The 12,380-nt window shown below is 50.2% G+C and overlaps 1 protein-coding gene across 1 annotated transcript in view; it reads right to left on the reverse strand.

The window, feature by feature from the left end:
• The window catches only part of DAB2IP (DAB2 interacting protein), a 120,716-nt gene that overhangs the window by 23,190 nt on the left and 85,146 nt on the right, over positions 1-12,380 (reverse strand). Inside the window, 3 exon segments of the mRNA XM_030961204.1 lie at positions 1,818-2,372; positions 4,518-4,616; positions 9,737-9,890. Of these exon segments, the coding sequence (XP_030817064.1) occupies positions 1,818-2,372; positions 4,518-4,616; positions 9,737-9,890 (808 nt within the window).

Below are 12,380 nucleotides of genomic sequence, written 5' to 3' on the forward strand. Positions count from 1 at the left end.
CCTCTCCCTGCTTGTCCAGCCCAGGCTGCAGCCCCTGGTTCCCATGCTCCAATAACTCCTGTTGCTCTGACAGCTCCCCAAACCCTGTGCTAATGCTGATGGCAGATGACAGGCAGCGAAAGCAGAAGCTCCATTTTAGGGGAAAAGTCATCAAGTCTGTTTACTGTTTGCTGTGTCCCCTGAGTAAAGCCTCTGGGATCTCAAGCACTGATGCAGACACATGTCTGGAAACACACTTGCTCCCTCTGGAGCCTCTCCAGTACTGAGAGGCAAAGGAAAAAGGCTGGAGCAGTGACAACCACTCTCAGCCATGCCCACACACGATCCATGGTGATTAAGACTGGGATGACACTTGAAGCCTTTTGCACCAGAACCATGTAAACTGTGGACAGGGTCCTGCATGGCAATGTTATTCCCACAAAGCTCTGGCATTAGAGCTGCAGGAGCCACAGCGAGGAGCAGCAGAGCTCCTGGTGCCAGCAGAGGCTGGGCTGAGCCCAGAAACCACGGGCTGACAGCTCTGGAGCCCTGAACAAGGAGTGGGCAGAGACACCAAGCACAGCTCCTGTGCAGCCACAGTGCTACTCCCCACAGGTCCCTCCCTGCACTCCTGGGATCAGGAGGCTTTAGCAGGGCTATTTTCTCTGCTGCTGCAGCAGCAGGCCCCCAGCTCCCAATCCTCTCAGTGAGCTTTGCCTGCCTTGAACCAGATCAGGAAGCCAAGGCACTTCTCTGTCTGACAGATGGTAACTCAGCCTAATCCACGAGCCCGGCCACGGGCCCAGCAGCAGTGGCAGCTGCCAAGGAAGCAGAGCCTTGTGACTGCCCCTCAGGTGAGGAGCTCACCACGTCTCCTCAGCACTGCAAAAGCTCTGCACATCTTGCCCTTCACCAGCTCTCCCCCGCGGAGTGCAGGGAGATGGTCACAGAAAAGCAGTGATGCTTTAACTCCTGCAGCCCCGACATGGGCACTGCCCCCTGTGTCTGTGCCAGGCCACAGGGATGGAGGATGCCCTGCAGTGGGGTCACTCCCTGCCCTGTGTGCTGGGGACCCCAGCAAGGAAGGGCATCCCAGCTCTGCCCACCCTCCCCGCTCCCTCACAGATCACAGCCAGGAGTAACTCCCACTCTCTGCCTCCTCCTGGCCTGCTTCTTCCCCAGACCTGGCAGTGCATTCCCAACCAGGAGGGAGCTCAAAGTGATCCACAAAGGCTGAACTTCCACCAGGTGCAAGTTGGTGGCATCAACCTCCAATGAGCACTGCCATGGGAGCACCCCAGGAGCCCCTTCCAAAAGCAGTAGGGCAGACCCTGAAGACCAAGAGCTGATCCAGAGACAAGCACCCCTGCAGGCACTTTGGTCTGGAATTCTGGAGAGGCTGCTCCCTCCTGTTCAGCGGCACTGTGCAGGGTGCTCAGCACAGAGGGAGCAGAGCGTGGAACCCAGGAACACCCAGCACACACAGGCTGCACAGCTCAAGCCAGCACTGCTTACATTCCATCCTGGAAAATTGCCTTCTTGCTTACTTTCACAACTGTGCCTGTTTATACAGAAAGAGCCTGGCCCCTGAGCCTCCAGAAGGAGAACAGTGAAGCAAAGTGGCTCAGTTGGTGTCTTGTGGTCCCACCAACCTCTCTGCTAATTAAGCAACTCGTGCTGTGTGTGCTACCAACTGGTTTGCAATCAAAAGGAAAACAGAGCACATTAAGGATGGCCCAAAGCCCAAATGATGAGTTTTCCAAACCCCAGAGTCTGCTCTGACGGGGGGGGACACTACAGGTGGCAGAAGGGACACCACAGGTGGCAGGGGGTCCTACCTTGGCCTTGCCCGTGCTCTGCAGGATGTGCACCAGTGCTGACGCCATCTCCTCCTTGTTCTTCACGCTCAGCGAGGGCTCCAGCACCGAGCACAGCACCATGTAGTTGTTGGTGATGTACTCAGCAAACTCCTTGTACATCTCCATGGGGAGGATGCTCATGCTCTGGTAGCGGGACTTGATGCGGATCATGGGCCCTGGGGACTTGCCCTTGCCAGGGTTGGGGCTCACCACTGGGTACCATTTCTCCACGAACTGCCGGCCCGTCACCGAGCTCACCGGGATGTTCACCTGCCCAATGAAGTTGGTCTTGTCCTTCTTCTTCTTCTTGTCAGTCTCTTTGTATAAGTGCACAGTAATGTTTTTGAGCGATGGGAGATTATTAAATTCAAAGTGCTCCCCCCAAAAGACATTATCAGTTTTCAATTTACAGGTAGTTCGTGCATAAAGAACGTCATCCAGGCACAATTCACACAAGTACTTTTTCTTAGCTGGCAGGTCCTTGGCTTCAATAATCCATAACTTCAACATATTTTCTACCCTTCTGCTGTTGTCCTGAAAAAAAGAGGCGGAAAAAAAAAGGTCAATAAAAAACCCCACAAAGCCAAGAACAACAAAACTGGAGATATGAATTAATTATTTCGGATGTGCTAAATGAGCGGAGGCTTAATTACACTTTATTTTAAGGAAATACTGGCTCTCAAGAATTTGCATAATAACACTACTTATGTTAATTTTCCAAAATATCATCGCGCTCTCCATGTCTGTTGGTGCCAATTAATATAAGGAACATGGAAGATAAAACCCCTCCAAATCATAAATGTACCATTTCCCATTCCCTGCCAAGAGGGCCTCTGAAGAATCTGAAAGAACCTCACTGGTCCTGAATGGTTTATGTAAAGCAGAAGCTGTTACAGGTATCTCACAGCCTCCTCTTTTTTCAGCAGAGCTGCCTTACAGCAGCACTGAGTTCATGATATTTCCTGTAACACAGCAACACAAGGGACCTGAATGTACACCCAGGGATCACCTCATTCACGTGGGAATGCCACCACCAAAGGCAGGGAAAAAACTGTTTGTAAACCTCACCATATTTTAGGGCAGAAGTCCAGAGCACCCAAGTTAAACATTGAGAGGAATCATGGGAGAGGGCATCCCATGGGAGAATCATGACAATTCAGAGACAGAAATCTACCTTGGATTGTCTTTTAAGCAATAACAGAGCCAAGAATACTGTGGATCTTTCAGAGCTCCCTCGTGATGCTGACCTCATCCTGGAAGAACATCCAGGGGTATTTGCTGCAGGAGTGACTCCAAAGATAAAGCACTGTCAGCTGCACCACTGCTGGGATTCTGCAAACCCTGTTTTGTTTGGAAACCCCTCACTGAAACAGCAGCCACGGCTTACTCTGCTCAGCCCAGGAGTCTGGGCAGGAACATTTCTGCTGGAAGTTCACAATGGGGTACTGTAGGTTCAGGAAGTACACACAGGAACTGCACAAGAACACTGAATTCCTGACAGAAATATCAAGCTGGACACTAAGAGTGTATTGTCTGTGAACTCAAACAAAGATGGAAAGTCAGCCATCGGTCACTGCAGGTTTTGAGATGATGGAAACACTTCCAAATGGATTTCCACTCAACACTGCACCTTGAAGCCACAGTGACAGCCCAGGCCCAGCTTGCATTCCCAGAAGTTCTCTCATGCTAAGTGTGACCACACAAACCTTACACAGCCTCTCAGGCCAGGATCACCAGGAAAAGCCCTGGGAAAGTACTGGAGCAACTGAACTTCACTAGAGGAACATGCTATGCTGCCAGAGGCAGAAGGCCACGTCTCCCCTCCACTGCTCACTCTGATATCACAGGAAATCTTTTATTCTGACATTTGGCACTGTGCTGGGAACAACAAACCCTGAGACTGAGGGCCCCTTCAGAACCCACCAGGCCTGGACTGAATTAGTGTGCACAGCCAGGAGTTCACAGGATCTCATCATTTGTGCCTTCTCTGACCAGCAGAAGAAGACTTGGTTGAGCTCATCAGCTGTGGAATCCTGCATTAATCCTGACCAATCTTTGCAGCCAACTCCAGCACAGCAGGGAAGAAGCAGCTGTAAGTTTTATTTTAGGATGTACTTAGTCTTAGTGGGCCATAAAAATGCATATTGGGTGTCCCTGTGCTCTAGTGAAGAGAAGGGTTTGTTCCTGTAAATCCCAGGAGAAGTCTTCGCACCTTGACTGGCTGCAGAAGGGAAAGCCACATTCCACTGTCACCTCTGAAAATGGACATCTGAGCTCCCCCATCACTGAAGCAGGAGCTGTGTCAGGAGCTGACACGTGAACTCCTCAGGCTCTTCGGCCTTGTGACTTTGCTGGCAGCTCCCTGACATCTGTCCCAAGGCTTCTGGGAGGTGACAGCCCTATGGAAGTGGCAAGGACCATCAGTAACAGCAACACTGAAGATTCATCTGATCAATTCTTAGCAAGAGCTGAAGCAGCATGTGCTGAGAAGAGAGGGGAAGGAATAACTGGTGCTTGTCTGTAAATATAATTGTGGAAGAAAGCAATATGGAAAAAGGCTGACCCGGAGCTCCACTCACTCCAATGACAATACATCCCCTGCTGCTCCCATGCACTGGGCTATAGAATGCAGTAACTGGGAACTGAGCTAGAGCAGGGGCAGCTCCTCCCAGGCCCTACCTTGTTGGGGTGCACGGCACGCCGCAGGTTCTCCATCCATTTATCTCGCTCTGCTGCCGAACGACACGAGAAGCATTTACTTCCTGATGAAGTCGTCACCTACAGGGAAAGGAACAGGATTATGTCTTGACCAGCACACTGCAGAGTGTGGCTGGGGAGACAGGGGGGCTTAGGGAAGATGCTGCTGGATTTTTTTTTTAAGTGAACAGCTTTACCCAAGCATGAAGCAACAGCCCCTAAGGCTGGTGGAAAAACAGGACAACTCTGTATGTCACAGAAATAATCACAGAAGCAAACTCCAATTCCTTCTCCTCTTCCACACCAGAAAACACTAGATAATGGGCCCCATGCATGTGATGCTTTAAACCACCAAGTTCCACAACTGAGGGAGTGCAAATCCTCAGATGAACTAAAGATAAATTGGAACTGTGAGTGGTTACTTGGCATTCCTCCAGACTCAGCCCAAAGCCTGTGACAGTAACAACCCATTCCTTGTTCCCAGCAGAGCACTGGCTCAAAAAGCCTGCTTTCCCACCTTCCCCCTTGGTGTCCTGTGGCTCCTGGAGCCCTTGCTGTGAAGACCATGGGGACAGGTCTGTACAGCCCCTCCTGGCCATGGCACAGCTCGTGCCAGCTCATGGCCCAGCTGGGGCACTCAGAGCTCACAGCACCCATCCCCAGCTGGGGAGAACCAGGGGGCTTCCCAACCTGGACATGGCTGGAAGTGCTGCTGAGCCCTCCTCTCACCTCTCATGCTTCCAGGTCAAGCGATTTTCTGCAGTATTTTTGTGACTTTCTCTGGCCATTGGGAGTTCATAGCCAGGGTTTCAGAAACACACTCACAGGAGTGACATGTCCAGAGCTGCAAGTGCCCCTTATTCCTCATCCCACTCCTGCTATCCCAAGGAAACTCAATCCTGCTGAGCCCATAGAAGCACCACTGTCTGGCAGGCCAGAATGACAGGCACCAAATTTCCTTCCTATGCCCCCATGTCAAACTTCCTTGGCATCAAAGCCAATAGCTCCCTGCACCTGCTCCTCACACACAGATATTCCCCAAGCTGCTGCCTCCTCCACTCGTGCTGGTCCTGACCACCAGGAACGTGGCTCCAGCTCTCTGCCCTTTGCATTTCCTTTGTCCAGCAATATTCACTGTGTACAGCTCTGCTGGGAGGCTGAATGGGCCTGGCTGGTACTTTGAATAACTCCCCTCTGAGCTTCATTTCCGCCAGTCTCAACCTGCAGAGTTATTTGTGAGTGCTTTATCATCTCCCAGTGTTTGTGTTTACACACTGTGCACTGGGTTATCAGCTTCTGGGAGACACAATCTCCTTTAATTTCATGTATCTCCCAGAAGCCCAACCTGTTCTTACAGCAGAGCTGGCACTTGCTAAGATTTGTCATTAGCAAACCTCAATGATAAGTTGAACACATCCCTTCCTTTGAACACAGACCAGGGCAGAATGAGAAGAGGCCTGTTCTGTCTTTACACAAAAACGCAAAGAATTTTCCAACCCTTGATATTCCAGAGGATTTCTCTTTCAGACAGGCATTCTCCCAGTCCTTGCACACTTTTATATTCTGCCTGTAAAATACATTCAGCTGAGCACAAGCTCTCCTGTAGTTCCAAGAAGAGACTCCATACTAGCAGGCCCAGCAGTGTGATCTTTCCAGCCTTTCATGCTCCAGAGTATTTCCAGCTCCTTCAGAATCTCCCATGACAAACCCCCCTGCCTCATCTCCTCTCCACTGCTGCTGATGCTCCTTTAACCTCCATCCCTGAGCCTTCCCAACAGAGCTCTGCCGGCACACAGGATTGTCACTGTATTTTCTTGCCACACTTAGGTAAACACATGCATTATCATGGCCAAATTCCTTATTCTATTTTAAACCAATTATAAATTAATCTTTCAAAACCTAAAAAAACTGTAACTGTCATACTGAAGTGAGAGAAGGGGAAAATAGTGTGTCAGATATGAAGCATGTCTTGGTCTGATGGGAGCTGAAGATCACATCTACCATGTGTGACCAAAAATCTAATTTCCCCCAGATTTGCAATCAGATCCCAGCTTTGAGTTCTGACTTAAATATCATATGGCATTAATGATCTTCATGAGATATTAATTAACTTTATAAAGAGAGTATTCTGGTCTCATCAAGATTTTGGATATGTTGGAATGCTGTTAATGTACAAGACAAACTCAATTAATAAAACTCATTAATTCCTGAAATGCTACTTTTCCTATTCATTATCCCCAGTCCTTGGATGGACAATCTGTCCAGAAAAGATCTTGTCTTTTTAAGACAGTCCTGAGGTACAGGGTGCTTCACTTGAAGGGCCATGCATGGAGTACCAGGGGATGCTGACTGAGCACTGAGGGTGCTTCACTCCCTGTCCAGGGGATTTTCCAAGGCTCACTCAGGGCTCAGCTGCACCCCTGGCCCTGCAGCTGCTCCAGGCATCCGAAGGGCCACACGAGCAATGGCCAACGTTTGCACAGCTGGATCAAATTTACTGCTGCTAAATTTAGTTCCACTAAATTCTCCCTTGCTGAGGCAAGGCCAAGATGAGGCAACAGCCTCAGCTGCACTGGAGCAACCACAGTTTGTCTTTCCCTCAGCTGTGTCCTGGGACAGCTCAGGGACTGTGCAAGGGGACAAGGCTTTGGTCTCCAAGACCTAAGAGAGCCCCTCAGCCCTATGGCCCTGCCTGGCCCAGGACCCCCAAAAACCAGGGCCAGGAACAGGCTCTGGGAGCCTGGGCTCCGAGCCTCTGCTCCTGGCTGAGATGCCCACTGTATATTTAGCACACACAGCACGTGCAGTGGCACGGGATGATTTGCTGACTGAGGAGTCTTGCAAGGAGAAAGAAGATGATGCTGAGTAATTTAAAAAAAAAATCAATGAAGGAAACAAGTAAATACTGACTGCCAAGTACTCAGCAAGTGAGAAAAAAGCAAGTTTCACAAAACTAAGTAAGCAGAAAAGCCAAATGCAGCCTGTGGAAAAGCCCTGCCCTGGTGCTGACTGTGCTCCCTGGCAGAGCTGAGGGGAGCAGGGACGAGCACGTCTGAATGCAGGGTGGTGGGGACAGAAGGGAGGAACAATTCCCTGCACCTTCATCCACCAGCTGCCTCCCACGGAGCCACTTGGTTGTTTTCCACTGCAGATGGCTCTGGCACCTCTCGCTTTTGTCTCCGTCTGGGTGTGCTGCCAGTTCCTCTCCAAGCCGCTCTGCTCCATCTGCAGCCGTGTCAGATCCTCCTGGCCCTGCCAGATCCTCCTGGCCCTGCCAGATCCTCCTGGCCCTGCCAGATCCTCCTGGCCCGTTCCCCGAGGGGGAGGAGCTGTGTCAGGTGAGCACTGATGGCCCCGGGCCTGCCGGGGATGGGAACAGCTCCGGGCACGGTCCCTGCCGGCCACCAGAAGGTGAAGGATGGAGCAAGGCTGGCAGTGCCCAGCAGGAGCTTCACTGCCCAGCTGGAGACACCAGCCCTGCCTGTGCCCAACACAGCCCCCGAGGGAGCAGCTCCACAACAGCCTCAAGGGGCAGGGATGAGGCACCACCACCACCAACTGCAGCACCTTCCCCATCCACTGCACAGGAAACACCTCAGCTCCCCTCATCCCTGTGATCCTGGCAGGGCTGCTTTTCCAGGACATCCCCTGAACTCCTTGGTGTCCCTCAGTGGTACCCCAGTGCTGTGGGCTGTAGTCACTGCCTGGCCCTCAGCTGGGATCCCAGACTGCAAACTCATTCCAGCGCTGACTCTCAGGAGCCACGAGACCAAGGCATTGACACAAAGTGCCATTTAGCTCTCACCTCGGTCCCTCCTGCTGGAGCTTGTTGGTGAGCAGCCACCAGTGACAAATCAATGTCCCTGTTGTTTCCTGGCATTCTTCCTCTCCTCTGCAGGGTTTGCAGAACAGCAATTAACACGTTCTTTTTTTACAGTGTGACTTCTCTTTATCCAACTCACTTAACCCCAAAATTTTCTTCCTCCTTCCAAGTGCTTGGCTTGTATAACTTCCCTCTCACTCAACTTTCTACAAGTTCTGTTCATATCCCTTCCTCTCCTCTTGTGGGCTGAACAGAATTGGTAAACAACTCTTATATTATGGATGTCACATCTATTTTCCATCTAGCTTCATTTTATCTTTCTTGAGTGGAATGTAATAGAGGACACATAATTTACAAAACTGTTCCCCTCCTGACCCATTGCACTTGCTCAATTCCACAAAGAATGAACAGCAATGCAAAATTTATATTTCAGCCAACCACAGACTTTATGTTTGAGGCTATTTTTTGTAAGACTGTTTTCATGTCATATTTTAAGAAATAGATCTTTTAACTCACTCATTTCAAAATGTGCTGATTTCAGTAAAGAAAAATGTCTTTATCTTTCCAGTCTGATTCCTCTGAACACTGGCATGTGTTCTCATCCAGCACTGCACATCCAAGGACAGCCTGCAGCCCCATCACTCCTACAGCACAATCCAAACACCACTCCACCATTTATCTGTTTCTCCGTGTCCAAGCACAAACAGGTGTTACCTGCTCTTCACAGAAACACAAATATCCAGTGCCTTATTACTGTAAGAAAACCATTTCCCAGTTCTGTACCCAGCCACTGCCATAAGCAAGAATACTTTGCCATCCACAATTCAGGACAAATTATTCCCAAGATATCCTGTACTGAATTATCCAGCTACAGCCTGGATTGTACATGTCCTACTCCCTCCTGCTAGCACAGACCTTACCACATGCCGTAACAGATGTCAAAGGAATCTGAAATGCTCACCGACTTTTCTATTTACCCAAACAAGGGAAGCTTCAGTTTTCTAGACAAAGTCCTTCACACTCCCACTGACAGCAGCAGGCTGGCTCTGTGACCACATGTAATGTCTCTGGGAACACTGAGTAGGGATTAGCACTTCCCAATATCTGTATGAACATAAACTGTAGGGGCATAAACAAATTCATGCTCTGCTGATACACAGCCCTAAGCAGTGCAGCACCTGTGCCAGCAGCTCTGCTTTACAAGAAGCTCATTGCTCTGATTGTATGGATATGATCCTCCTTGGGAAGATGGGAGCAATTTTCTGCCTATGAAATGGTCTCTGTGCAGCAATTCTGAGCAGCAATGTTTGGGAACAGCCAGGCCCCAGATGCCAGCCCACACCTGGCTCCCCAGAACAGCCCCAGCACGGCTCCTTACCTCAAAGCAGTAGTCTTGTCCCAGGATGCTACTGTGGACTGGCTTGATGACCACCTCCTCCTCCATGCTGAGATCCAGAGCCTCAACAGCACTACTGGGACTGAGCAGGGACTCGTGGGAGCGCGACTCCTTCAGCCTCGGCATTAGATGGGATCTGGAGGAACAACAGAACACTGTCAGAGGATGCTCTCCTTTCCAGAGAAACCTGCCAGCAACATCTGCTAGCAACAACTGCACAATATTCCTGGGAATGTTCTGCCATGAAATAACCGAGGGCCCTGAAGAACAAGGCTTGCTACGCTGTCCCACTTGTAATTTCTACTCTAAAGGTTCTGTAACAGGCAGTATGAGCAGTAAAACAATTTTTCCCAACTTCAATGCAGTCAGGAGTCAATTCTTTAGAGATTTGCACACTGTGGAGTCTCTGAACAACTGAATCAAACTCTAAATAGCCACCACACCTGCTGAGGGAGACTTCCCAGGTGTGGGGTGCTCCTAAATGACCCTTCCCAGGTGTGGGGTGCTCCTAAATGAGGTTTCCCAGGTGTGGGGTGCTCCTAAATGAGGTTTCCCAGGTGTGGGGTGTAGCAGTGGGGATGCATTGGAGGCCAGCTGGCTGCAGCACCTGCTGCTGTCTCAGCAGCACCACCAGGTCTCCAGCCCCTGGTGCTGAGCTCTGGTGGTGCCAGAACCTCACCAAAACAGCCACATCTGGATGTGCACTCTGTCACCAACAATCCTTGGGCTCATGAGCTCTCTCTGATTGTCACACACATCCCTGGGATGGGGACAGTGTGGAAAATAAGGCTGTGATAGCCCTATTGATTGATCTAAATGCTCTGGAGTCCCACTGGCAGCATTTAGCAGCGGGGAGCCCACAGACAGTGAGCAGAGCACCATTTTTGAGACAGCCAATACAATCAATGGTGCTGTAACTCTTAAAGCAAAACCAGAGAGCTCAAGGGAAAAAAAAAAAGCCCAAACCCAAGAAAGATAGTTAAGTACTCCCAGGGAAAACACAGCAAACCCACAAAGTGGCAAGGGAAAAAATAACTTGAGTGCAAAGGGAGCCTTCTCTATAGCCTGCACCATGTCAGATGTTCCTAGGCCAGAGCTCTGATCCTGGCAATTCTGACCTTTAAAACCTCTGGCAAGCACTTGGGGGCTCCCAAAGAGACCAAATGTCCCTGCCACAAAGGGGCTGTGACGCCTTCTCCAAAGGCACGGAAGGACAGCAATAAGGGGAGTTTGTGATATTCTCAGCATGGTCTTTCATGAGTCAAACAACAATGCTCCCAGTATGCTCCCAGCTTGCTCTGGTGTGTGCGTTGGGTTTTGTTGTTCTCCAGAACGAAGCTGACCAAAAGAGAGAGAAATGTCAACAGTGCATGCAAAATTCATCGCTTGCAGTGAATCACACACCAGGCTGGATCCAGAAAACAGCCCAAGGAGATTCTCAGATGAACAGCAGCAGCAGCAGATAAACAGGTGCTTCTCTAAGATCTGCCATTAAGATTCAGGCCATGCACGAAGCCCCAGGTGATAACGGAACTGCCTGTGGCTGTTCCCTGCCTGAGCTGCTCCATGGACAGCTCTGAGTGCCAGGGCCACCTCCTCCCCAGGGACACCCAGCCTGGGGACACCCAAGGTGTTCCTGCATCTACCAGGGCACCAGCCAGGACCAGCCATGGTGACACCAGGAAAACATCTGCACAGCAGCCAGCAGCACAGCCTTTCTGGGGGGACAACCTGCAGCCCCCAGTGCTGAAAGCCCTGCTGGGGCTGGCACAGTCCTGGGCTGCAGCAGAAGCCCTAAGGCTCCCCATGCCATTAGCTATTCTCTCAGCTGCTCACTCACCCCACATCTCTGTGGCGAGTAAATTGATCTTTAGGAACCCAGCACAGTCATTTCCCAGTACTTTGTGGCAATTTTCCACTATCTTCAGAGAAAAGGGTCCCTATCCTTTTCCTCTGAATGGTACTGTAAATGAACTCTAATACAGGCAGACAGATCAAGTTACCTCTGGATGCTGAGTGCAGAACTAATATCCAGGAGCTCAAGAACTGACAGTACAGACTTCTCACCCAGCCCAGATAAGCCCAGAATCAAGGCATTTCTGGTAAATCTTATTTCCATATTTTACAGATGAAATTAGAAAAGGTAAATAATCAAGTTGAGACTTGCACTCTTGTGTACACAAACATAAATACTGATAAAATAAACCACAACTCAGTACATCACTGAGTTGCATCGCCTCATGCTGGCCTAAGAATTTTTGTAAAAAATGAAAACAAAACAAGTCTACTTTTCATTTAAAACTACTGCAGCTGGATGGCCCCGGGTGGGAGATGTGCCTCGGGTGCAGATGTGCTATTTGAAGGATTACCAAGGGGGAGTTTCTCAGGACACACTACGCTCTCACCAGATTCAGCAAATGTATGTTTATATCCCTCCACGCTCTGCCAAATGCCTCTGGGAATCCTAAAATGAAGGGGACTTTTTCAGGGAGTTATTTGTCAGGTCCTTGCCTCGGCAGGACCTGCTCCCACGATGTCTGTCCCTCCCTCCTGGCCGCTCGGATCCAGCCCACGTCAGCAGCAGACACATTTCTCACCAGATGCTGCTCCGTGCAGGGGAGTGCTG

Source organism: Camarhynchus parvulus, chromosome 17 (genome assembly GCF_901933205.1).
Source record: "Camarhynchus parvulus chromosome 17, STF_HiC, whole genome shotgun sequence".
Classification (NCBI taxonomy): Eukaryota; Metazoa; Chordata; class Aves; order Passeriformes; family Thraupidae; genus Camarhynchus; species Camarhynchus parvulus.